The 26,395-nt window shown below is 41.4% G+C and overlaps 1 protein-coding gene across 1 annotated transcript in view; it reads left to right on the forward strand.

Annotated features, from left to right (window-relative positions):
* Nucleotides 1–26,395, forward strand: part of RALGAPA2 (Ral GTPase activating protein catalytic subunit alpha 2) — a 334,819-nt gene that overhangs the window by 9,173 nt on the left and 299,251 nt on the right. Inside the window, exons 2-3 of the mRNA XM_044918716.1 lie at nt 17,590–17,700; nt 22,987–23,036. Coding sequence (XP_044774651.1) covers nt 17,590–17,700; nt 22,987–23,036 — 161 coding nt within the window. The remainder of the gene's footprint in view (nt 1–17,589; nt 17,701–22,986; nt 23,037–26,395) is intronic.

Here is a 26,395-nt window from a genome sequence, read left to right on the forward strand (position 1 = left end):
GCACTTTCCATGTGCCAAACACTGCCAGAAATGCTTTTACATGAATTAATTTATGTAGTCCTCCCAAATGGGATAGGTAATATTATTATCCTCATTTTACAGATGAGACACAGAGGGGTTAAGAATCTTGTCCAAGGTTACACAGCTGGTAAGTGACAGAGTCAGGATTTGAACCTGGGCAGCTGGCTCCAGAGTCCCCTTGTTCATTTAGCACTTATTTTTTATCCAGACCAGAATATGTGCTAGGCACTATACACAGTGTTGGGGATGCCGAGCTTGCAATCCAAGTCTAGCATAAATAACTATTAATGAGGGTTCTAGAGGGAAGGGGGGTGGGAGGATGGGTTAGCCTGGTGATGGGTATTAAAGAGGGCACGTTCTGCATGGAGCACTGGGTGTTAAACGCAAACAATGAATCATGGAACACTACATCAAAAACTAATGACGTAATGTATGGTGATTAACATAACATAATAAAAAAAAAAACAGCAAACAAACCTCAAAATATGATTTCCAAATAGACGGATGTAAGTCTGTGTGGGAGTAGCAGCCACCTGATGTTTTGAAAAATTTCTAAAAGCCTTCCTGCCCCAAAGATTGTTTTCACAAGCCAGATGTTCCCATCATTAAAGTAATGATTTGAGACCCAGAACTAAGATCTCCTGAAAGAGCCCCCTAACCGTCTCCCTTGTGTACTTGCACTCATTATCAGACCCACCCCTCTTATCCCAAGGGAGCAACTGTAAGAAAGGACTATTTGTGTGGACAAAAGGGAGAAGAGGTTGGGAAAAGAGGTCGGGGGAGAGGGACAGCCGGACCAGAGGGCTGTTGGTAAGATAGGCTTGGGTGAGGCTTCTTTCGTGGAAACAAAATTGCTGAGACACTATTGTAAAATTTTAAATCTACAGAAACCAAAACTAAGTCACTATCCCCCCAAAAGGACTGGTTCTAACTAGTAAGAATTCTTTCAATGAAATCTTTGATAGTATTTTTAAGACAGCATGGAAGAGAGGGGAACAGATGACATATGTTGCTTCTTTACAACTTTTTAAAGGGATTAACGTGTTTTATTTCTGTCCGGTTATATTTCTGGTACAAACAGTGTAGACCTCTATTTTCCATGGATTTTATATCTGATAAGATAAGGATGTGTTTGGGTTAGTTAGGCTTGTTGTAGTAGAGCTTATGCTGAACTTCGGGGTAGAAGTAAATATCACCTCGTCTTCGTGTGTGTGTGTGTGTGTGTGTGTGTGTGTGTGTGTGTGTATCATATTGCAGCTATTTATTTTGGAGAGAATGGTTCCATTCCTCTCTTCCTGCTCCTAAAATAAATATACACGCAAACAGACATATCATTTTAACTGAAGTAAAAAATAAATAATGACCTGGAAAAATATTTGAAATTTATAGGAGAGGATATAGTTATATCCTTAGTACATAGAGAGCTCCTACATATTAACAGGAAAAATTAGAACAGATGTTTAAAATATAATATATATGTCACAAATGAAGAAATGACAAGAACCAATGTTATAAATGTCACTTCAGTTACCTAGGATATATAAACTTACAAATAAAAACGTATTTACCTAATATTTTAGCAAAGTTGCTGTTGTGTGTGTTTTTTCCCTTAATGATTCCTCCTGGTTATCTCTGTTTGCATTCCAATACACCTTTGATAGGATTCTAATTTGGTATGATCTCTCTGGAAAGTAATTTGTTGGTATGTGCTAATGGTCTTAAAAATGTACATATCATTTGACTTAATTTCCTTTTCTGGGAAATGATGATAGGTATACTTAAAGGCAATTAAGAAACACATTGCAGCATTGTTTTCATGTTTAAAATTTTGTTTATTGAAGTAAATTTCACATAATGTAAAATTAATCATTTTAAAGTGAACAGTTGAGTGGCATTTAGAACATTTACAGTGCTGTGCAGTCATCACACCTCTATCTAGTTCCAGAACATTTTCATTACTCCAACAGAGAACCCTGTACCTATTAAGCAGTCTCTTATTCCCTCCTCCCTGCAGGCCCTGGCAACCACCCGTGTGTGTTTAACCAACTGGGGAATTTTTTTTTTTTTCTTTTTAAAATTCTGCTCCACCAGAGTGATAGTACAGTTGACCCTTGAACAACGGGTTTGAACTGCATGGGTCCACTTATATGTGGATTTTTTTTTTTTATAATAACAGTACAGGACTGTAAATGTATTTTATCTTCCTTATGATTTTCTTAATAACATTTTCTTTTCTCTAGCTTACTTTATTGTAAGAATACAGTATATCATGTGCATATTACATATATACAAAATATGTGTTAATTGTTTATGTTATTGGTGAGGCTTCTGGTCAACAGTAGGTTGTTGTGAGTTAAGTTTTGGGGGAGTCAAAAGTTACATGCAGGGAGTAGACACCCCCGGTCCCTGCACTGTTCAAGGGTATACTGCATATGTTGAGCATATTTATATAAGTCAGGACACTTGGTTGCAAGTGGCAAAAACTCTAACTTAAAAAGGGGGGAATTTAATGATGCACATAACTACTCTAGGGGAACATTTGGCTTTAAGTATGTTTGACTTTTGATGGGGATGTAAGTGGAGTCCAGGACACTCACCCATTCTCACGTCTACTCTCTTTTTTGACCTTCCTCTTGGCGAAAAATACTCGTTTCCACTCTTGGTTCTGTGTTTGTTTCTTTTCTGTGCTTCTGCTTCATTTTCAGGCTGACTCTGCCAGGTGCAGGAGAGATGGTCCCTGAAAGCTAGTGACCCTTGAGAAGAGTGTGGCCCCTCTAGGGCCCCAGGTCCTAAGACCACGCTGATTGGCTTTAGTTGGGTCATGGGCCCATTCCTGTAGGAGATGGGGTACTCTGATTGGCCAGCTTGGATATCATTTGCCCTGTTCCTAGAGACTGAATCTCATTCTGGCTCATATATTTCTGAGGAAGTAGTTCTGGAAAGGCATTCTGATACGTTCCCACACAAAATAGTACTGCTCATATCTCTGCTCATACCCATGTATATCACAAGGGCATTGACTTTTGTGTTGATAATCCTAGGTCATTGAGAAAACCTTACATGACATTTTATAAGTTCTACTTAAGACTGTGGGAGTTATTTTTGAGGATTTATCTAATTTGAGGGAAGTAAGGGTTTCCCTTTTAATAAATGGATTTGCCACTCTTTGAGTTCTATCTATATTAGTATATATATTTTTTAAGTCATTCTACATGTAGATACTGAGGACTTGCTGTGTGCCAAATGAAGCTCCAGTTTCATGAGATTTTCATTTTATTAGGCAGATGGACAATAAACAAATAACAAGTAAGTGTATAATTTCAGGTAATGATTATAGAAAAATGAAGCTTGATAGGGGTGTGTATGCTGGTCTAGACAGCTGGTCAGGGAAAGCCTTTCTGAAGAGGGGTTTAGAGTCAAGATCTGTGTTAAGCAGGGAACAGTTTGGTGATTATGGGAGTAGTGTTCCAAACAGAGGGAACAGTAAGTGCAAAGGTTCTGAGTCATAAATAGGCTTGAGAATCTAATGGAAGTCAATAGAGTTGGAGGAGTTGGGGGTGGGGGAGGAAAGGGTAGGACCAGGTGGGGCTTGTAGGTCTCATTGAGGACGTGGGATTTTTCTCTAACTAAGGTGAGTGAGATGGGGAGCCCCAGGGGCAGGACGAGCAGGGGAGTGACCTGAGTTGACCTTCAGGATCTTTCTTTGTAAAGAAAGCCTTTCTTTTCTTTTGGCTAACTTTATAAAAAGTCTGGTCCTTTGCCCCAATACTGAGCAGTGACTGGAGACAGAAAAGGGAAGAGGTAAGAGAAAGAAGTGGTGCTGGAGAAGAGAAGTAAGTAGCCTTGGAAGCTGTGGCAGGAGCAGGTTTTGCGGAAGGTGGCACACATGGCCTGTGTCTGTCCTTATTGTGGCAGTGAGTAGTGATGAGAAGACAGGCTGGGAACACAGCAGCCCATGGGGCTGGAAAGCTAGACTGCCATGCGCCATGTAACGGGGCCCACACAGCAGCCCAGGCTTGTAACAGTATGGAGGTGGGCTTGCTATGTTATCCCAAATTTCAGTAAGAGGCAAGAAGTAGACATAGTAGAGAGTACCCCTGGCATGCCTGGTTGGCTCAGTCTGTTAAGTGTCTGACTCTTGATTTCAGCTTAGGTCATGATCTCAGGGTCATGAGATTGAGCCCCGCATCAGGCTCCACGCTGGGCATGGAGCCTGCATAATATTCTCTCTCTCCCTCTGCTCCCCTCCTCCCCCTGGCACTCTCTTGCTCTCTCTTTCTCCGCCCACCCCCCAAAAAGATACCCCTGCTGTTGACAAAAAATGGAGATAGATCTGCCAGCTGCTAAAAAGTATGAGCACAGGAAAATGTTGATTGGTCAGGATAATATTAATTTATCTATATAAATGATTGCAAAGAGAAGCCAGTGGTTGGCTCCATTTCAGGAACCTGCTAAAATAGGGCCCCATTTGTACTTTATATTGTGTTTCTTAATGGAAAGGCCTGAGGGAGTCTTGATCTCTGGCTCAGTGTAACTTGAAAAGACGTGATTTTTATGAACCAATGTTGCTAGCTGAGCATGCACCAATGGAGATTCTGTTCTGGCAGTTGCTCTTTGGTGCCAGGTTTACACAGAATGAAGAAACGTGACTGAATGTGTGCTAAGGCCACCAGGTCTTATAAATGAACCTTATCATGATTGGAAATGTCATCACCTTTTCCATTCAGGGGTGTCACACATGCGCTTGTCCCTAACTCAGTGCAAGTTATCGAGTGGCTGGGCAGACAGAATTTCTATCTGCCTGGCTCTATTGTTTTTCTACACTTTTTGGTAAATGACAATTAGAGAAACATAGCTTTCCCTAAAGACAGCAAAAGTCCTCTATTATAACTAGGTCATTACAGGGCATTATCTACAACATGTGTGTTATTATAGAATAAGTTTAATTACAGTGCTGAACAGAAGAAATTTAAGTTATTTGCTGTTTTGGGGGCATTTTGGTCTTGATGAAGATACTATTTAACATATTGTGTGGGTCTTGAGTGTACTTCGAAGTTGGAGAGTAAGACAAGCTTGGAGAACATTACAGTCTGGTGTCATGTTTGCTGAGTTGTTCTTTTCTTTTTTATGGTAAATAGTCAGGCTTTGTAAAATATCTGAAAAAGATCTCTTTCCAAAACACTCTGGCAGCTTTTTTTTTTTCCAAAATGGAAAATAGGTTTTTATATATATATGTGTGTGTGTGTGTGTGTGTGTGTGTATTTTTTTTTTTTCCTTCCTTTAGTTCCCCCTCCAACCCTACCTACCCTCTCTGGTAACAGCAAGTCTGATTTCTTTTTCAATGAGTTTGGCTTTCTTTCTTTCTTTCTTTCTTTCTTTATTTCTCGATTCCATGTATGGGTGAGATCATTGAGTACATATTTGTCTTTCTCTGTCTGACTTATTTCACTTAACATAAAGCCTTCAAGGTCCATCCATGTTGTTGTGCATAGTCTTTTTGGCTATGAAACTTAATGTACTCATTATAAACATTTGAATGATACAAATAAGCAAAAAATAATTTAAGTATGAGAGAGTTCTTCAAATTCTGCAATCCCCTAATGACCATTGTGCGAATTTTGGTAAGCATGTTTTCTATGCTTGCTCTTGCTTATGTGCATTCTCTTCTCTGTCTCTGTCTCTGTCCCTCTCTCTCTGTGTCTGTCTTGGGTGTACAACACACGTAAACACAGTTTTACATGAATAGTCATTATGCATGGTCTAACCCTGGATTTTTGACTTAACACTCCTTGGACATTTTTCCACATCAGTAAGTGAAGACTTACATAATACTTAAGTGGCCGTCTCATGTTCCCCTGGACTCGTATAACAAATTATCTGCCACCCATTCCTCAGGTTGTGGGTTTCTGGCTTTCCCATGCTGCCAGCATATTGAGGCCTGGGAGTAAGAAAAGTGGCTGCCTGGTGACCAGAGGCCTTTGGTTTCTTGTGTAAGGGATACAGTGGACCATATTTGTCGCTGCTGACAGGTTGAGGGACATTGTGATGGATCTCCAGAGGTAAAGAGAGGCCCTTGGGGAAGGCCATTTCAGCTTTTGCTGAGGGAACTTCATAGAAAGACCACCTTTTTAACCTGTCCAGGAGGAAGGTCATTCCATTTGCAAGCTGACTTTGGTGTCCTAAATAAACCCAGCTTCTGGGTCCACCTTTAGATTTAGTAACTCTTTAGTTCTGTGACTTCTACCAGATCTATGTGCTTAAAGAAAAAAAAAATCGTGTTTCCGGGGCGCCTGGGTGGCTCAGTTCGTTAAGCCTCTGACTTCAGGTCAGGTCATGATCTCGGGGTCCTGGGATCAGGCCCCATGTCAGGCTCCCCGCTCAGCAGGGAGTCTGCTTCTCTTCTCCCTCTCCTTCTGCCCCTCCCCTGCTCATCCTTTCTCTCTCTCAAATGAATCAATAAAATCTTGAAAAAAAAAATCATGTTTCCAGTTATGCTTCCCGGTACCTCCTCTATCACTTCCTATTAATATTGGATTTAGAGGAGGAGTGTGGGAGCCTGACTGCCCGGGTTTGAGTCCGGCAGTGACCTAACCTCTCTGACCTTCCACTGGCCATAAGGACAGTACCTGCTTCCTATGGCTACTAGAGGTTTAATTAAGTTAATATATTCAAAGCTCTTTTATAAGTCGTTGCTATAATTATTAATAATTATTTGGCATAAGTAAGATGGCTCTCTCTGTCCTCATCACCACTTTTCTGCTTCCTTAGTTGTTGGAGATGGGTGCAGATAGAGGTTACCAGCTAGCTCCTGCATTATCTGTTTTATTTCTATCAGTGACTCCCTCGTGAGTGGTTTTGAGTGTAGTATAGGCTAGCCCCAATTCAGATCAAGACAAATAGAAGCAGTTTTGCATTGACTTAAAAAGTGTGATGAGGGGCACCTGGGTGGCTCAGTTGGTTAAGCGACTGCCTTCGGCTCAGGTCATGATCCTGGAGTCCCGGGATCGAGTCCCGCATCGGGCTCCCTGCTTGGCGGGGAGTCTGCTTCTCCCTCTGACCCTCCTCCCTCTCATGCTCTCTGTCTCTCATTGTCTCTCTCGCAAATAAATAAATAAAATCTTAAAAAAAAAAAAAATTTTAAAAAAGTGTGATGAAATTTGATTCTACCAAAGGAATAGATATATTAAAATGTATATGAAGCACATTTGATTTAAACATTGTATTTCATTGGTGTGTATTTATGTTTTGTTATATAGGTACTTCATATTGGTTAAAAAGAAAGTCTTAGGATCCTTTTGAAGGGTATCTCGGCTCTTTCCACTGTTTGGCTATTGTATTGCGGACATTACTGCTATGAACATTGGGGTGCATATGGCCCTTCTTTTCACTATATCTGTGTCTTTGGGGTAAATACCCAGGAGTGCAATTGCTGGGTCAGAGGGTAGCTCTATTTTTAATTTTTTGAGGAACCTCCACACTGTTTTCCAAAGTGGCTGTACCAACTTGCATTCCTCACCAATAGTATAAGAGGGTTTGCCTTTCTCCACAACCTCTCCAACATTCATTGTTTCTTGCCTTGTCAATTTTTGCCATTCTAACTGGTGTAACGTGGTATCTCAATTTGGTTTTGATTTGAATTTCCCTGATGGCTAATGATGATGAACATTTTTTCATGTGTCTGTTAGCCATTTGTATGTCTTCTTTGGAGAAGTGTTTGTTCATGTCTTCTGCCCATTTTTTGACTTGATTATTTTTTTTTGGGTGTTGAGTTTGAAAAGTTCTTTATAGATCCTGGATACCAGCCCTTTATCTGTAGTGTCATTTGCAAATATCTTCTCCCATTCTGTGGGTTGTCTCTTTGTTTTGTTGACTGTTTCCTTTGTTGTGCAGAAGCTTTTTATCTTGATGAAGTCCCAAAAATTCATTTTTGCTTTTGTTTCACTAGCCTTTGGAGATGTTTCTAGGAAGAAGTTGCTGTGGCCGATGTCAAAGAGGTTACTGCCTATGTTCTCTTCTAGGATTTTGATGGATTCCTGTCTCACATTGAAGTCTTAGATACATACAGAACATTCCACCCTAAAACAGCAGAATACTCATTCTTCTCAAGCGCACATGGAACTTTCTCCAGAATAGACCACATACTGGGTCACAAATCAGGTCTCAACCGATACCAAAAGATTGAGATTATTCCCTGCATATTCTCAGACCATAATGCTTTAAAGCTGGAACTCAGTCACAAGAAAAAATTTGGAAGAAATTCAAACACTTGGGGTACATCTTTATATAGAATTACGTTTACGTGTGGACTGTCAGTCCTGGATAACAAAGTGTTGATATCTTCTTGACTTGAAAGAATTTTACTTTCTACATCTAGTTTACCTTATAGGTATAAAGAAATGAAAATAATCCATCTTAGTAGGGAAGAATTTAAAATTTTGCACTGTAACTGTTATATACAACATTCCTATAATATATGCAGGAAACAAAACTATCAGCAAAGCTAAAAGATGAGTTTGGTTCACTTTTTGCAAATAGGAATATATAGTTTAGGCCCCAGTATGCTTCCAGAATCATTATGCCGGGGTTCTAGGGGCCTTTTCCTTCTCTTGGGCCAGACTCGTGGTGCTTGGGCGTAGAGGCACATGTGTATCTGCTCTTAGCCCTGGAGAGGACTGAAAATTGGATTAACAGTGTGGATGGGGCTCGTTTGAATGGTGGGGCAAAAGCCTGATTGGCTTGGATGCTTGGTTGGGTGGGTGGGTTTAAAGTGTTTATTTTTTTTATCATCTATCACAAGTTACATATTTATGAAACTTATTCTTTCACATATGTATTCAATATTTAAAACAATTTAAAAAATCCTTTTTTATGTCTAGCATCTGGCCTGTGCACACACAAATACATTCAACTGATTCAGGGTCAAAACTGAGACTGGGGTGCTCTTGAGTGAATATGGAAACCAAACTGAGGAAAAGAGAAGTGAAGACTTAAGGAGCATAGATAGTGACCAGATAGATGATGGGGTCTTTGGTTTCAAGGGCCTGGTAGGGTTGAAGGGTTGCTGGAATTAGCTTTCTAGAAGGGGTGAGCAGGGACAAGGACAAATGGCAGGCGACAGGAGAGAGGAATGAAACTGGGACCCCAGATGTGGGGAGGTGACAAGCAGTGCCTGGGTCTAGGTTGTGCTGTGGACATGCATGGTGGGAGAGGGGGTGGAGGACAGCCTCGTTGGGGTGAGGAAGTCAGGCATGACCTTTGCAAATGCTGAAATCAGTGCTGGTTACAAGAGAAAGAGTGAGCCAGGCCCTGAAATCTTCTGAGAGTGTGCTGGGGTGAGTGAAAGACTGTGTGCAGCTTGGGTGGGTGGGCTCGTTGGCATGTAGACTGGTTGTTTGAATAGCAGGGAAGTGTTGGTGTGCCATGGTCTGGATATTGCAGTGGGGAGCAAGGAGGATGTTGACCTTGTCTTAGGCCCGGTGGCATGTGGTGTAGGATAATGAAGGGCTTACCTGATAGTCCACGGCGAAGCAGTCCCCTCAGGGGAGCCAGAAGGGATGTGGTGCAGCAGAGGGGTTTTGGTAAGCTTTATTGGATATAGGGGGTGGAAGGGTTGTAGTTAGGAAGCTGGGGTGAGATTAGGTGATGCCCAGAGCTGTATAGAAGTGACAGTCAGAGATGTGGGTCATGTGGGAAGCTTGAATTTCTAGGGACATGGATGGAAACCAGGGGGAAGGCCAGAGAGAATATCCCTGGTGTGTGCCTAGTCTAACGGTTGTCTAGTTATGGAGTCTGGTGTCAGGCATCTTGTGGTGGGGAGGTGAGGAATAGGGGCTGGGTGTCATGCAGGAGCAAGGAGAGGATCTCCTCATGTTGGGGTGGAGTGGAGTAAGGGTTATCTTCAGTACATTATTGCTTAACTTCTGGATGACTCCAGGAGTAATTCCATGTCAAATACGTCCAATGATGTTTATACCTAAAAGTGGATGTGGATTGAAAACATGGCACTTGAGAGAGTTTTTCTGAAATTTGAAGTCTCCATGGCATCAGAAAAAGTGTGCTTGCAGAATGGACTTTGATCTTTGAGTTCTTAAAGCTTTGCAGAACTTCTAGAAATAACTTTGCATGGTGGGGTTTTTGGTGGGTGTGGTGTCACATCAGGTGTCCTTACCTGCAAGATGACTTTGGGGGATGAGTAGGGCCAACTCATGATTCACCCTTTTCCACCAGACTTCTCACACCACATCCTTGACCACATCTCCTTTCAAAGCCCTGATGTACTGGGGCTGAGCCTTTCATCTGCTAGGTAAGTTAGTATTTCATCCACATCAGGATTTTGCATTTGCATATGATCAGTACCAGGGACATTTTTAGGTCTGTAAATAGATGCATTTTTCAGATGTGTGTTTCTCTTTAATAATAATGATGATGAAAGTGTTGATTTACCGTTGAAGCACAATCAGCATACCTGCTGTCTTATGACCTGATTACTTTCTGAGTCTCGAAAGGGCTTCATTATGTGGATTTTACCTCCTTACCAGGTACAAAGCTCTGGGTCGTTCATCTGCCCTTGGCACAATATACTGCACACAGAGGAGGTTCTAAAATCTACTGGCCAGTGTCAGGAAAAAGAGTCTTGCCTGCACCCTGGTTAGCATGGATTACTGTTGACAGAAAGTTTGTATCAATGGGCAGCCTCTGTTACTCAGATCCATTTTTTCTGCTTTTCCTTATAATGTTACCCTTGGGACATCTCTTCATGGGCTTGCGGGCCTTCATGGCCAGTGAAGCTGCTTGGTGATGAGTTTCTTCTTCCCCATCAACATTTCCACAATAATGTTGAATAACAGCCCCTCCCAAACCTCATGGCTTACATAGGCCTTGTGGCAACAAGGGTCTATTTTTCTTCCTCACCAATCTCCAAGGCTGGGGTGGTTCTGCCTCTGGCTGCAGGTTGCTTGGGGTTGGCTCCACTGGGGTTGGGTCCAGCTTTGCTCCCATGAGTTTCCTCATATCCCTTAGACCAGAGACTACCTGAGGTTCTCCAGCCACCACTGGGTCATATTTCTAATGACTGGTTTCCCCAAATCATTTGTGGGTGTTCATCATCCAGAGGTGTGGCTTCAGGTAAAGAATAATTTGTGGCATTTTTTTACAAACTACCACAAGAGGGAAAGAGGACAAGGACCAAGGCAGTTGTTAAAAGGTGAAATCACCAGAGTCATACTAGCTTTTAAGTAAGAGTGCACTACTAATGACATTTATCCTTGTCAGTGTTTTCTGTCTTATGTCTGACTAGTTTATTTTCCTTGTCCTCTCTGTTTCTAAATTATGTTTATTTAAGTTGTCAAGTTCACCTTGAATGTTTATTTCCCCTTTTTCTGTATAACAGACTGTAATCTTGTGCATTGTGCTTTCAGTACCATTGTCTAAGGAATTTGAGTAAAATAGTAAATGATACCATCTTCATCTACACATTGATGTGTAGGAAGGTTCTTAGTTCTCTGTGGGGAGGGGGCAGCGGGAGGGATGGATTGTTAGGAAGGACTGGCAGGGTCATTCCTTACTAGGGAAGAACTGAACTGAGCTCCATGTTCCTTTTGAGAGTTTCCAGTGGGGCTCCCGAATGGGATAAGGATCTTTCCCCTTCCTTTGGTGCTTCCTGGGGTCTGCTGAAGCAGGTTTTCGTGGGACTCTATTATGATCCTCTCAATTAAAAAGGAGTAGAGGGTGCCTGGGTGGCTCAGTCGTTAAGCGTCTGCCTTCGGCTCAGGTCATGATCCCAGGGTCCTGAGATCGAGTCCCATATCGGGCTCCCTGCTCGGCAGGAAGCCTGCTTCTCCCTCTCCCACTCCCCCTGCTTGTGTTCCTGCTCTCGCTATCTCTCTCTCTGTCAAATAAATACATAAAATCTTAAAAAAAAAAAAAAGGAGTAGAAATGGTATTGAAAAAGATTATATGTGGAAGGAAATGGAGGGATAATCCCATTGCTTTCATAGATTTGTTTGTTGGTAGTGCTTATTGCTGTATTGGGATCAAGTTCCATTTAATAAGACCAGTCTCATTAAGTGTATGAGTTTCATGAGTCATTGAGTTTTACGGCTTCACAGGTAGGTGAAGCTGGATTCCCATCTAGTGAGATGGCCTTTGTCAGGAGCTAGGTAATTACAAAACAACTAACATTTATATAATGCCGACTGCACTCTGACATGCTCATTTTATCCCCACGGCAGTCCTATGATGTAGGAACGATTGTTGGCCCCATTTCTGAGATTGAAATTGAGGAGAGTGCTTAAAAACTTGTCCAAGGCCCTGTAGCTTCTAGACTTTACTAGAAGCTGCTTCTAGTAAAGTCTGCTTCGGAGCTTTTTTTTTAAAGATTTTTTTTCCTCACCTAACTTTTTTTTTTTAAGATTTTATTCATTTATTTGACAGAGAGAGACACAGCAAGAGAAGGAACACAAGCAGGGGGAGTGTGAGAGAGAGAAGCAGGCTTCCCGCTGAGCAGAGAGCCCGATGGTAGGGCTCAATCCCAGGACCCTGGGATCATGACCTGACCCGAAGACAGATGCTTAACGACTGAGCCACTCAGGCACCCCTGCTTCGGACGTTTTTGCCCTCAACCTTTGCTATTGCCTTTCAGCTAGATAGGGAGAAATAACAAGAGGTTTTAGCTGGACAAAGGAGTGGGAGAGATGGTAGCTTTTGGTGTGGTTTATAGATTATTTTTGAGATAAAATGTGAAAATAATAGAAACAGTTTATTGGCTCTTGGTTGGTGGTAAAGGAGAATGAGAAATTAAAGATTTTTAAAAAAAATTCAGGAATGACCCCTAGCTCTGGAAAGCTGTCTGCTGGTTGTTTCTCTGTGGTTGGTTTGAATGTACTTCTTTCTCTGGGCTTTGTGATGATAGTAAGGCAGTGTGCTAGTGTCTGTGCCAAATACTGAAAATCACCACCTCAAAGGCAGTTTGCGGCCGGGGCTCTGTTGTTCAGTACTTGTCCCCCCTCCCTCTTCCTCACTGCTCACCACGAGTGCTGTGGGAGCGGAATGCTGTGAGCTCCTTCATGGGGAAATTGTCAGTTCCCATTTTCAGTGCCACTCACTCCCCTCATTTCTCACCTGTCCACTTATCTTCCTGCTCTTTTTCATCTGGCTCTCCTTTACATTCCAATTACATGATTATTTTTATATATTCCTGACATGATTTCTGGTTTTGATTTAGTCCCCCTTCTCTCTCAGGCCTTTGTGTGGTTCAGATTTGAGTTGGGGACCAGATGGGATTTCTGCCCACATCTCTGACTGACTGTGTTACCTTGGGCAGGTCATGTAAGATCTAAAACCTGTGGTTTCTTTATTTTGATCACACCTGCCCCATCTACCTCACAGGGTTATGGGTGAGGGTCAAATAAAAGAAATTCCTGAAAGTGTCTTTTAAAGCATAAATGTATAACATTAATTAATATTCCCAACCTCCCCGAGTGGCTTTGTCTACTCCCTGCTTTGATGCCCTGCATAAGCTTTGGTCATGGTACCTTTTGCATTACTTGCTTACCTCTGTACCCTCAAAGGCCCTGTGTCTTACTCTCTTTGAATTTCCTAGCACTTGGCTCAAGGCAAGTTGGCATGGGTACTGGCTCAGTAATGTTCAAGTGAATTGATAAAGAATATCTGTCTAAAGGATGTTTCTGATCATCGTTGTTTTTGTTTGTTTGTTGTTCATTGTTTTTTTTTCTGAACAAAGCCTTCTTCCTCATCTCTATGCTTCTTGAAGTTAGCCTTGTTAAAAATCAGCCAGTTCTTGGGGCGCCTGGGTGGCTCAGTTGGTTGAGCGACTGCCTTCGGCTCAGGTCATGATCCTGGAGTCCCGGTATTGAGTCCCGCATTGGGCTCCCTGCTCAGCAGGGAGTCTGCTTCTCCCTCTGACCCTCATGATCTCTCTATCTCATTCTCTCTCTCAAATAAATAAATAAAATCTTTAAAAAATATATTAAAAAAAAATCAACCCATTCTTACTTTCTTGTGTTCCCTTTTGCAGGATGCTAAATTCCAATATCTGTGGTCTCCTTCTTCAAGGTCTAGGCTTACTTTTAAATATTCATCCGATGAGTCTTGCTTTTAAACAATCAGACAAATCAGTTCTTCCAGTTATTGAATTAGAGATATATAAAATATTTAATATTTATTTTTTGTTTATTCATTTAACAAATATGCCTTGAGTACCTTTTGGGTACCAAACTCTGTTCCTGGGGCTAGGAATAGAGCCGTGAACAAATCGGATGAGATTCCTGCCCTTATACCGCTTCCATTCTAGTGGAGTGTCAGTCAGTGAAGAAGGAAATGTATAAATGAGAGAATTTCAATGAATCTTAAGTGCTATGGGAGGGAATCATGTGAAGAGGACTCCTAGACCAGTGAGCAGTCTTCATATTTATGAATAAAACTGAATGTGTTACAGATGTCATGCTCTTAGTTTCCCTGTGTATCAGGTTACCTGAAAGGTATCGAACAGTCTTGATGGTGGGTATTTAAAGTTCTGTCCCATTCATACCTCATCCACAAGAAAGATACGGAATGGCTGAGGAGGAATGTGGCTATTTTCTGGACTTTTGGTTTCATGAGTGCACCTCAGTCCGTATGAGTGCTCCTCAACCTTGACTAGAACCCTCTTTGTTCAGGTTGCTCTATTTGAGTATCTCTGATGGACCAAGGGGAACCCAGGGAAGATGAGGGAGTCATCGATCACCCAGTAACCTCACTGGGTCATCTTGCTGTGTCAGTGCACCCACATCCTCAGTGCCAGGGAAATTGCTTGCTTGCTTATGGCATTATGTATCCCAGGCCTGTTCACTGGTGAGCAGTCAGGCACCCAGCCATTGTAGAGCCTGTGAAGGAAGAAGGTAGGGTGAGCGGATGGCATGTGAAGAGTGACATACAGGGGCACTTTTAGGTTTCTTTGAAGAGGTAATGTATGATCCCAGTTCTGAAGGATGAGAAGGAATGAGCTATGTGGGGATCTGGGGGTAGGGACAGCATACGAGAGATGCCCCAAATGGAGAACGCGTTTGAGAAGTTCAGGGAATAGAAAGAAACCACGATGGCTGGAGTGTAGGGTGTGAAGGACAGAGTGCTGTGAAATGAGGTTGGCATTGAATGGAGGAAACTACACAGGGCCTTGTAGGCCGTGGTCAGGAGTTTGGACTATAAGTACTACTGGAGGCCACTGGGAGGTTTTGAGTGAAGGAATGACCTGGTTTAATTTACAGTGCTCAGTCTTTCTGCTGACTGCATGGTGGAGGATGGCCTGTAGAGGGGAGGAGTGGAAGCAGGAGCCCAGGCAGAGGGCATGTTGCAGCCTGGGTGAGGATTCATGGTGACATATTCCAGGCAAGGCTGAGGAGGGCTTGAAGTACCCAGTGTTGGAGCATGTTGGAGGTAGAACTGACACCCCGGAGATGGGCTGTGAAGGATTGAGAAGAACCTGTGATGACTAGCAGCTGGTGGGTGGCGGGCCCTGAGGGAAGAACAGAATTTGAGGGGAGAACAATACTTTCCTTTGGACACGTTTGATTTGAGGAGCCTTGTAGTCCCTCAAGTGGAGAAATCCAGCTGGCAGCAGGCTTTGAGAGTAGAGCTTGCAGGGTGAAATCTGGAGTCCTCAGCAGAGGGGTGAAATCTCTTTCTTGATAGTACCCAGGAATTGAAAGTCGGTGAGGCCATTTCTTTCCTATAGGCATATGATCTAATTAATGGTTTACACGTTGTGGCCTTTATCCTATCATTTTATGTTATACATGTTAACATACATATATGTTACAGGCCATTTCTTTTTTTTCAACTCTTCAAGAAAATATTGAACTAGATAAATACTGTGCTAGATGCAGAGGACGTAATGACATATGGGATGGACTGAGGGTTCTGTAGGGTTGGTAGTATCTCCAACAGAGAAGACCTATCATTCCTTCAGAATTAAGTCAAGAATTCCAGTAGGAGGGATTCCACCAGGAATTAAGTAAAGTGAGATATGTTTTATGACCCAGAGAGAACTAGCTGGTGGGGCAATAGCAGAGGCACTGACCTAGTCTCTGGGCAGGCTGGGGATGTTTCAGCTATCAGTGAATGCCAATAGGAGCTGGCAGGTGAAGTATGCGTCAGAAGGAACAGTTAGCGGTGGGTGGGCCAGCAGTTCGTATTGGGGTGAAAATGAACAGAATCCTTTCTTGGAAGCGCATATTCTGTGGAAGGCACTCAAGGATTCCTTGGCAAGATTATGTAGCTCCTAAGAATGATAAGACTAGTTTCATTGCTACCTGCTTTCACACGGGTAAATTTGTTAGTTACTAGGAACTTCCATTGCTCTGTGCTATTATTTTGGGGCAGAAAATAGAATGTGAAATTGGCAGCTGATACGACTTTACACACACCTTATGTGAATTATTTCAAAGAACCAGGTCAGATTTTTTTTGGTATGAAAAGCCCTATGTGGTTCTCAGAGGAAGACAACTCCTTAGATTCACCAGCATTAGTGTTAAGTTTATAGAACTTAAATATAGTAATGGATGTGTTCATATATAGTTACAGTATTAGGACCCCAAAATTCAGTTGAATCCACTTTATCATAGATGGAATAGCAGCATATTTGTTTCTTGAGTAATCCTTGCAAAATTTAAAGAAGCTGTTCTTAATTTTCCTGAGATGACTAGTGTATTCTTCCCAAGAGCTAACACCTTGGTCAGGACCCTGTTGTAAATGGCACAACCAATCTGTTTGCCAAGGAAAATGTACAGCCAAGGAAAATGTACAAAGGTATGTTGACAGTGGATAAGTACTCTGACCAGAGTTGTGAGGGATACTCAGGCCCCTGGATGAAGTGGCTCTGTTGCTGCTGGGCCCCAGCAGTTACCACTGGGCTAAGCTCCCTGCACAACCTGCAGTCCCTGGTTGAGCAGACCTGGTGCAACGGGGAGAAACACTGCTCAGGGCAACTCTAGGAACACATGGCGGGCCTCCCTGTGTCCAAACAGGAGTGGAACAGCTCACCTGGGAGCTGGAGGGAAGGCTTTGATCAGTGGCCCAGGTGGAAGTGGGTGGGTATGCTGGGGAGTGCCTGCTAGTACTCTTGAGCTGGTGTTAGGTCAGCTGGGAAGGAGGAGAGACTGGGCCATGTAGGACTCCAGGAGCAAAATTGTTTTTCAGATGTACAAACCCCATCCCTCTCCTCAGTGAACTTCTATTCCCCACCCCCAATAGGAAGGCATCTTGTTCCTCCCCAGACTTGTACTAACCTCTGGCCTTCTAGCTGGTCTTTGAGAGCTGTGCCCCATGGTTCTGATACCCTTGAATCTATCTCCTGCAGGGGTCTGCCTGTGGGGGAGGGGCCCCAGGCCAACTAAGATCTCTTTGTGGAGAACAAATGGGTGGGGATACTATTGTTGTTGTTCTGTTTTGTCTCATAGGGGGATAAAACTAGTTTTTACTTTCCTTCATTTCTGAAAAGGTTGTTTGTGAATTCTGATATTTGATCTGATAGTTGATAAGATTATTGTCATAATGGTAACTTTTTCTTTTCAGATAATGTGGATGCAAGTGATCTTAAGCAGTTTTTTGAGACCAACTATTCTCAGATATATTTCATCTTCTATGAAAATTTTATAACACTGGAAAATAGTTTGAAATTGAAAGGTAAGCATTTCTACAAAAAGATTTTTTATATACAAAGTTTTTTTTTTTTAACGTTCAGAAAGTTTTAGAGGTTGTATGTGTCATGAGTCACAAGTTATATGCTTTTTAAAAATTTTTATTGTTATGTTAATCACCATACATTACATTAGTTTTAGATGTAGTGTTCCATGATTCATTGTTTGTGCATAACACGCAGTGCTCCATGCAGAACGTGCCCTCTTTAATACCCATCACCAGGCTAACCCATCCTCCCACCCCCCTCCCCTCTAGAACCCTCAGTTTGTTTTTCAGAGTCCATCGTCTCTCATGGTTCGTCTCCCCAAGTTATATGCTTTTAAGCTTCCTTTCTTGCCAGACTCTTAGCAAAGCTGGGAGATCGCAATGGTTAGCATCTTTGTTTCCCTGGAACCTTCTCTCATACAGCTGTTAATTGAACAACAAATGGCTACAGGGAAAATGGAAGGAGAAACCCACAGAAGTCATGAGTTCCGCAGGAATAATATACTTAAAAAGAAAGACATAAAAGTAATATGTGCACACTATAAAAAATTCAGACTCCACTAAAGGGTTTGAAATGGGGCATCTGGATGGCCCAGTCGGTTAAGTGTCTGCCTTTGGCTTGGGTCATGATCCCGGGATCCTGGGATTGAGCCCCATGTCGGGCTCTCTGCTCAGCGGGGAGCCTGCTCCCTGAACCTCTGCCTACCACTCCACCTGCTTGTGCTCTCTCTCTCTCTCTAATAAATAAATAAAATCTTTAAAAAAAATAAAGGGTTTGAAATGGAAATTGAACCGTATGTTTTTGCCCAGACCCCCAGTCCTGCTCTGTATGCAACCACTATTAAAAGTTTCATGCATTTCTTTCTATATGTGTTATTAATGTATGATGTTTATATTTGCTTACGGTTATACCCTTATATACTTATATAAAATATTCTTTGAAAAATCAAGCCAATAATGTCACACTGCACAATCTGCTCTGTATTTAGGTGACAGGATATTGTAGCCTGGGGAGCCAGACTGGGTTTGGGTCCTGGCCCTATCCTTCCAGCTGTTTCTCCTTGGGCAAGTTACTTCACCTCTCTCTGACTCAGTTTCCTCCTGTCAGCATCAAACAGGTTAACATGTATCCTGGGATTTCAGGACAGAGTATGGCACATAGTATGTGCTCAGTAAATATTAGCTGCCATCATCACCTTCTTATTTGTTTTCATGTAGTCCGTTTTGGAAATCCTTACATGTTAGCACACTTATTTCTACCTCAGTTTTATTTATTAAAAAAGTATTTTTTTTACTTGAGTATAGCCGACACACAATATCACATTAGTTTCAGATGTACAGCGTAGTGATTTGACAAGTTGATATGTTATGCTCACCACAAATGTAGCTGCCATCTGTCACCGTACAGTGCTATTATAGTACCACTGATTGTATTCAGTATGCTGGGCCTTTCATCCCCGTGACTTTTTTTTCATTCCATAACTGGAAGCCACTCCCCATCACTCATTTTATACATCCCTCTACCCCCTTCCTTATTACAACCATCAGTTCTCTGTATTTATAGGCTTGATTCCGCTTTTTGTTTGCTTGCTTATTCACTTGTTTTGGTTTTTTTTAGACTCCACATATGAGTGAAATCGTACGGTATTTGTCTTTCTCTGACTTATTTCGCTTAGCATAATACCCTCTAGGTACATCCATGCTGTCGTAAATATCAAGATCTCATTCTTTTTTATGGCTGAGTAATATACCATTATATGTATGTACCACTTCATCTACTGATGGACATGGGCTGCTTCCATATCTTGGCTATTGTAAGTAATGCTGCAGTAGGCATAGGGGTGCATATATGCTTTCAGAATGTTGAGTCTGGTTCATAAACTGCCACAACAGTAGTGGGAACTCTGGAGGGAAGCCAGGTTCAGGAGGTAGGAGGATGAGTGCAGCTTTGGGCAGTCTGAGTTGAGGTGCCCATGGGACACCCAGGTGTAGGTTCTGGCTGGGCAGTAAAAATGTAGGGATGGGAGCTTGGGAGAAGAGAGGTGTAATCATGCTGTTGCCAAGGGACGTGTTCTTTGTAGAGAGAGTGACAGTTAAGGATTTGGGGTAATTCCTTCTTTTATTGGGCAGATAAAGAGTAAAGATAAAGGAGTAGTGTATGGAGCTGAGAAGAGGCTTCGATGGCAGGAAAGCATTTTGTCACAGAAGCCCAGAGAAGAGAGAATTTCAAGGAATGAAATGTCAGCAATGTTTGATGATGCAAAAAGTTGTGGAGCAGCTGGATTAGGAAGTGGTAGTGCCTCGAGGAGGTTGTCACTGAGTACTGAAAGAAAAGTCTAGGTGAGTAGTGGGATCCTAAGCCAGACAGAGAGATGGAGTGGCTGGGGGTGAGACCGTGGAGGCTACACACAAGAATACCCTTTTAGAAAGTTTGATGGTGAAGACAGAGGATCATAGCTCAAGGCGTACCTTGGTCAGGGGAGGGTTTTACAGGCTGCATTTACCTGTTTGCAGGCTGACTAAAGGGAGATGACTGATGGTGCAAGGTGGTGGGGAACATGGGTTGAGATGGAGTCAGGTATACAGAAGAGGATGCAGAGAAGAGTGTATGGATGCCCTGACTGCTTCTGCAGAACCTGAGGCAGACATCAGGCATGGAGGGGAAGGAACGTGGCACAGGCACTGTGGTGGCCTCGGACATAGACCGATGGCTCAGAGTCTTACAGAATGCTCCAGCTTCTAGACGGTCATCAAGTCAAATACGACCGTGTGCCCAAGGATGCCAACAAGGGGTTTTGTTTTTTGTGTTTCAATTAATTGCTCAGTTTTTCCCCTGTGAGTTATAAATTGACATACATCTTGAGCTTAATTTTTTCCCCAAATTGGTAGATATTTCAAATATGAAACAATCTGATTTTTATCTTGTTCCCTAGTTTTGTTCCACTTAACTTTTTTCACAGGTATGTGGAGGAAAAAAGTGTGATATTATGGGTAATCAGAATAGCAAAGAAAGATATTAGAATCCCTTGTCTTAAAAAAAGCCCTGCAACCAGAACACCCCATTTTAAAGGCTCCTCTGTCCCTCTTCCTTCCTCCCTTTTGCTCTCTCTGTCCTTTTAGAAGAAAATGTAGTTGTTCAAGAGTGTATCAGTTAGTTTGTGCTGTATAACAAATTGCATTATAAACCGTCCCAAAACTAAGTCCCTTAATAAAACAACCAGTCATTTAGCTTACAGTTTTCTGGGTTTATTGGGCAGTTATTCTGGTTTAGGCTGGCTCATGCCTCTCCCATCAGCTGGTGGTTGATGGCCTCATTTACATGTCTTGTGGTTGGCAAGCTGTTGACCAGGGCACTCCATGCTTGCAGGTTATCTTGAGCTCCTTTCCATGCTGGCCTTAGGGTTCCAAGCTCAGCGAGTGCATAAGGCTTTTCAAGCTTGTGCTTCCCTCACATTTGTTAATGTAACATTGGCCAGAGCAAGTTACATGCCTCTCCAATGCAAATAGAGAAATAGACATCTCTTGATAGGAGAGGAAAAATTCTGCATTCTTGCAGTCTATTACAAAGAATCATAATGAAGAACCAATAAAATAGGGTTGAGATTTTCAAGTTTCTTGCTTTTAATACAATCTGTGTTTTGATTAGAGTACCAGGAAGAAAGTGTACCAAAACAACAGAATGAAGGAAAATGTTTGCTATGAATAATGAAATCATCTTGTGATAACTTCAGCCTTCCGTTATTTAGGCCAAAACCCAAGTTTATTGGCTCTGCCTTCAAAATACATCCAGAATCATTGGCCTCTTCTCATTGCCTTTGCTGGTAATGCTGGTGCTCCCATTATCCTCACCTGGATTATTAGGCCCTCAGAAATGGTCTACCCCTTTCCACACTTGTGATCCCCCCCCACACCCCGCCCCTGCCAGTCTCTTCAGAAGAGCAGCTGGAGTGATGCTTTAAAAATATATCACATCATGACTCAGCACTCCATACCCTCAAATAGCTTCCCAGTTCTGGAAGTCATTACAATGGCCTCAGACCACCTTACCTGCCTGCCTTTACCCTACCCGCTTTCTAACCTCACCTGCGGCAGTTCTCCCCCTTCGCTGCAGACACAAGGGGGGCCTTCTCGCTGTTTCCTGACCATGCCAGGCTTTCTCAGCCATAAGGAATTTGTCCAGTCCCTCTGCCCAGAACAAATTTCTCCCAGATGTCCATATGGCTTATTTCCTTACCCCCAAGTGTCCATGTGTCTTCCTTCCTTACCTTTTTCAGATCTTTGCTCAGATGTCATCTTATCAGCAAGGTGTTCCCTGACTTCCCTGGTCAGAACTGAATACCACCCATTTTGGCATTCCCCATTAGCCTTCCCTCTTGGTTTTCTCATTTATTGAATACATCCTCCAGCCAGAATATAAACTTTCTCAGGGCAAGGATTGTTGTGTTTTGTATCACTCCTGTATCCTCACGGCCTGGAAGAATCTCTGACACAGACATTCTTTAGTATATGTTCAATGAACGAATGCCATCTTATCTTCATAGAGCTGTGGGGATTTCGTTAGATCAGGGGTCCACAACTTGCAGCTGACTGCTTGTTTATGCAAATAAGTTGTTGAACACAGCCATACCCAGTGCATTTATGTGTTACCCATGGCTGCTTTTGCGCCATCATGGCAGAGTTGAATGATTACAAGAGGGGCCTGTAAAGCCTAAAATATACACTGTCTGGCCCTTTACAGAAAAGGTTTGCTTCTTCCTAAGTTAGATGCTGAATGGCAAGCACTTAGCCCAGGGCCCTTGGCACAGAGACTGGACAATAAATGTAACCGGCTGCTATAGGTTTTGTAGTTTCTATTATTGTCACTGTCAAAAGGACAAGTGCACATGGCCTGAAGACATGCATGGCTTTTCATAGTTATGACTGCTCTGTGCCTCTTCACATCAAAAAAGGTAGAATGCTTTCTTTGCTTCTGCTGTGCATTCCTTCATAATTTGAGCCCATAAGTAACGAATTGAGAAATGAATAAATTGCTGTCTACGGGTTGACTCGGAAAACGTGGAGGCTGTGTTTAAACAGCTAGCGAGGAGTGGCTCTGCTAGAGGTGGACTCAGGCGGTGTGGTTTGGGTATCTGTCTACATTCCTGACACGGATTCCATGCTACCTCCTGGTAGTTTTTGAATAAATGAGTGTATGTTGAAGCTTAAATGTTTTCAAGATAACATAATTTTTAATATCCTAAAATTTACACATTGTCATGATAACTAATGTTTTTTTGTATATTCCAGGGAATAAGTCACAAAGGGAGGAGCTGGACTCCATCCTCTTTCTTTTTGAAGTAAGTGTTTGTTAAATTCATTTAGCTTTTAAGATTCTTGTTGGCTCTTTAATTTTGCTTGAAGACATAAAAAATGATGGACATGTATTTCCTTCCCTCTACTTTTACAGACAATGCTGCAAAGCATATTCTTGTGATTTTTAATTTTTTTTTGCAAACACGTGGGAGAATTTTTCCTGTATGGTTACCTAGATGTGAAGTTGTTAGTTGGAAATGTATCCACATTTAAAATACTGATATTGCCAAATTGTTTTCGAAAAGGTCATATAAACTTATATGGAAACTTATATGAAAGTTGTATGTAGGTTTCCCTAACCAACCCTGGAGATGATTTTTTTAATATATATAAAATATATATTATATATATATATTTGCATATATATAATGCAAACTGACATGTTGAAAACCCACTGTTTTCAATATGTATTTTCCTGACTACTAGTGAGATTGCAATCTTTGTATGTGTCTGTGTGTCCATGTGTGATCACATATTCTTTTCAAAGTTGGATCAATATATTTGGGTGTGGTTCTTGATCTATTAAGCTTAAAGTCTTCTTGTCCGCAGGTATTAGACAAGTGGCCAGATTACTGATACCTTGAGAGTTACACTAGAACTAAATTGTGGGTTCTGAAAGTTAATTGTTGGTTATCTAGAAATTATTCATGGTTTGAAGAGACATGTGCTTAGGTTGGTGTGAGATCAACTTTATGACTGTAAAGGGAAGGCCTAATGTATATTTGTTGCGGAGCTGGCTGGAGGGAGAGGCCAGGGGAGAAGGCTCTCCATGGACTTTTTGGGTTTGTGGAATAAAACAGATCTGAAGACCTCCTGCCCAGTACCTGGCTCATGGCTGGCACTCAGTGACTGTGGTTCCCCTTTCTCTCCTTTGAGGACTGTACTCCTTCCCCAGAGTAAGAGACATTGATTTACTGTATATTTTATGGTGGTTATTGTGTTTCCTGTGGTAACCCTCCTTGAATGAAATTCTACAGAGGAGCTGTCTTTAACAGGAGCTTTAATTAAGCCTGTCACTTAAATATGTATCTACTAACCATTATTTGCTTGAACTATCCCATTAATTTAAATTATCTTATTTATGTAGCAGTTGATACATTTACTAAAGAACCTATAATATATATGCAAGTTTTGAAGCATAGTGCTAAAGTCCATTCTCTTGACACCCACTCCCCTCCCTCATTTTAAGAACTAGAAGTTACCTGGGTGCTTCTCCTTGATCCTGTTCTTTTTCTCCTCTGAAGGCAGTCACTCCTCTGCATTATGCTATTACCCTTTTTTAAAAATGGTTTTTACCACAAATATTCATATCCCTAAACAATGCAGTTTTGTTTGGTTTTGAGTATAATAAAAATGGTCTCAGATGGTACATAATCATCTGTGGCTTGCTGTTTACATTCAACGGTATTTCTGAGATTTATCTATGTGAATTTAGCTCAAGTTCATTCATTCCATCCCCACTGCTGGATTAAGTGAATATGTATGATTTATTTAATTCCAAATTTTGTCTACAGATTTTTTTTTGTTTTCTTGGTGGACAGTCAGATTGTCTGTTAATAATGACAAGCTTGCCAGTTAGTCTGTTTTCTTGTCTTACAGTGCTGGCCCAGCCCTCCAGTACATGGATAAACAGACACAACAAAGATGGTCATCCTGCTTGATTTAAAGAGTTCTGTTAATGTTTCATCATTCAGGGCTTCCCCGGCCTCCTGATGTTTTATTAATGAAGTTTTTTGTAAATTTTCAGTAGATACACTTTATCAGATTAAGTTTGCTTCTATTTCTAGTTTGGTAAGATTTATAAAAAGTCATAGATAGGTTTTGAAGTTTCCAAATATATTTTTTTTCTTTATTAACTGAGATAACCATGTGATGATTCTTCATGAATATAAATGTGGTGAATTGTAGTTCTGAATTTTGGAGGCTAATACTTTGCATTTTTGGATCTATGTTCACATCTGAGGTTGGCCTAAATTTCCCTTCCTCACATTGTTTCTGAATGATCCTGATATCAAGGTTGTAGAACCTGGTGTCAAGTATTTCTTTTTCTATTTTATAAAACAGTTTGCATAAGATTGGAATGATCTGTTCCTAGAATGTTTTTTAGTCTTTTCCTGTAAAAACCTTCTGAAACGGGTCCTTTATTTTTTGTTTTTAATTGGAAGATTTTAATAACTCATTCAATTTCTTTAATCATTTTAGGATTATTTTAGGATTATTCAGGTTTTCTTTTTTTCTTGATTCAGATTTGGTAAATTATATATTTTTCTAAGAATTTTAGGAATTCTAAGAATTTTTGATCACCAGAGTTTTAAAATTTTTTGGCGTAACTCTTCTTTTGAGGGTCATAATTCTTTCAGTTTTCTCTGTTCTGGATTAATCTTCCTTGTCTTCAGTTGTTATGTATATTAGACATTGTATTAGCAGTAGTCGCAGTAAAATACTTGTGTCACCCTTTACGGGTACCGTTTTACTAGCTTCTCCTTACCGCTGCAGCAGCTTTAAACTCCATTCCCCCTCTAATTGTTCCTTTAAATGCCTTTTCTCTCTGGCTTCTTTTAAAATCTTTTTCTTAGTCTTTGGTGTTCTGTAGCTTCACCACAAAATGTCTAGTTGAAGATTTCTTGTCTTGCTTGGTATCTATGCATTTCCTGTATTTCTGGATTTAAATCCTCTGTCATTTCTGTAAAAAGCTCAGCTGCTATCTTCTCAAATGTTGACTCCTTTCTGTCCTTCTGGTGTACTTCCCAGGATTCTTACTTAAACCTTGATCTGTTCTCCATGTCTCTCAAGCTGGCTTTCGTCCTCTTCCCCTGCATCCTTGTGTTGCATTCTGGGGAATGTCTTCAGTTCTTCTGTGCAGTGTGTGAACTCCTTCATTTGGGGCTCATCTGCTGCTCAACCATTCTGTTGTGTTTTACATCTCAATAATTTTTATTTCATGTTTTAACTTCCTTAAATTCAATGTTCATATTTGGCCTGTTGCTTTTAATAGGCTCTTGATCCTTTTTCATTTTTAGACCTCTTTTGTGTTCTTAAACATTTAACATGTAATATTTCATATTCTGTATCTGATCATTCCAGTATCTAGGTAAAGTCTTCAGTTTGCCTAAATCTGCTGTCTCTCACAATGGCTTCTTTTCTTGCATGATTTGTGGTGGGATTTTGAGACCAGATTTAATTGAACATAGATTTAATCTGTTTCAATTCCTGTGTTTTTCTGGAGGGTTTGTCTTTCTTTGCCAGGAGGCTGGGAGTGTTTTTGGTTGGAACCACTTTGGCTGCATTTGAAGGTTCTGGTTTATTAAGGGAATCTCAGGTTCAGTTCCTCAAACGTACCATG

This window comes from Neomonachus schauinslandi, chromosome 10 (genome assembly GCF_002201575.2).
Source record: "Neomonachus schauinslandi chromosome 10, ASM220157v2, whole genome shotgun sequence".
NCBI classification, from domain to species: Eukaryota; Metazoa; Chordata; class Mammalia; order Carnivora; family Phocidae; genus Neomonachus; species Neomonachus schauinslandi.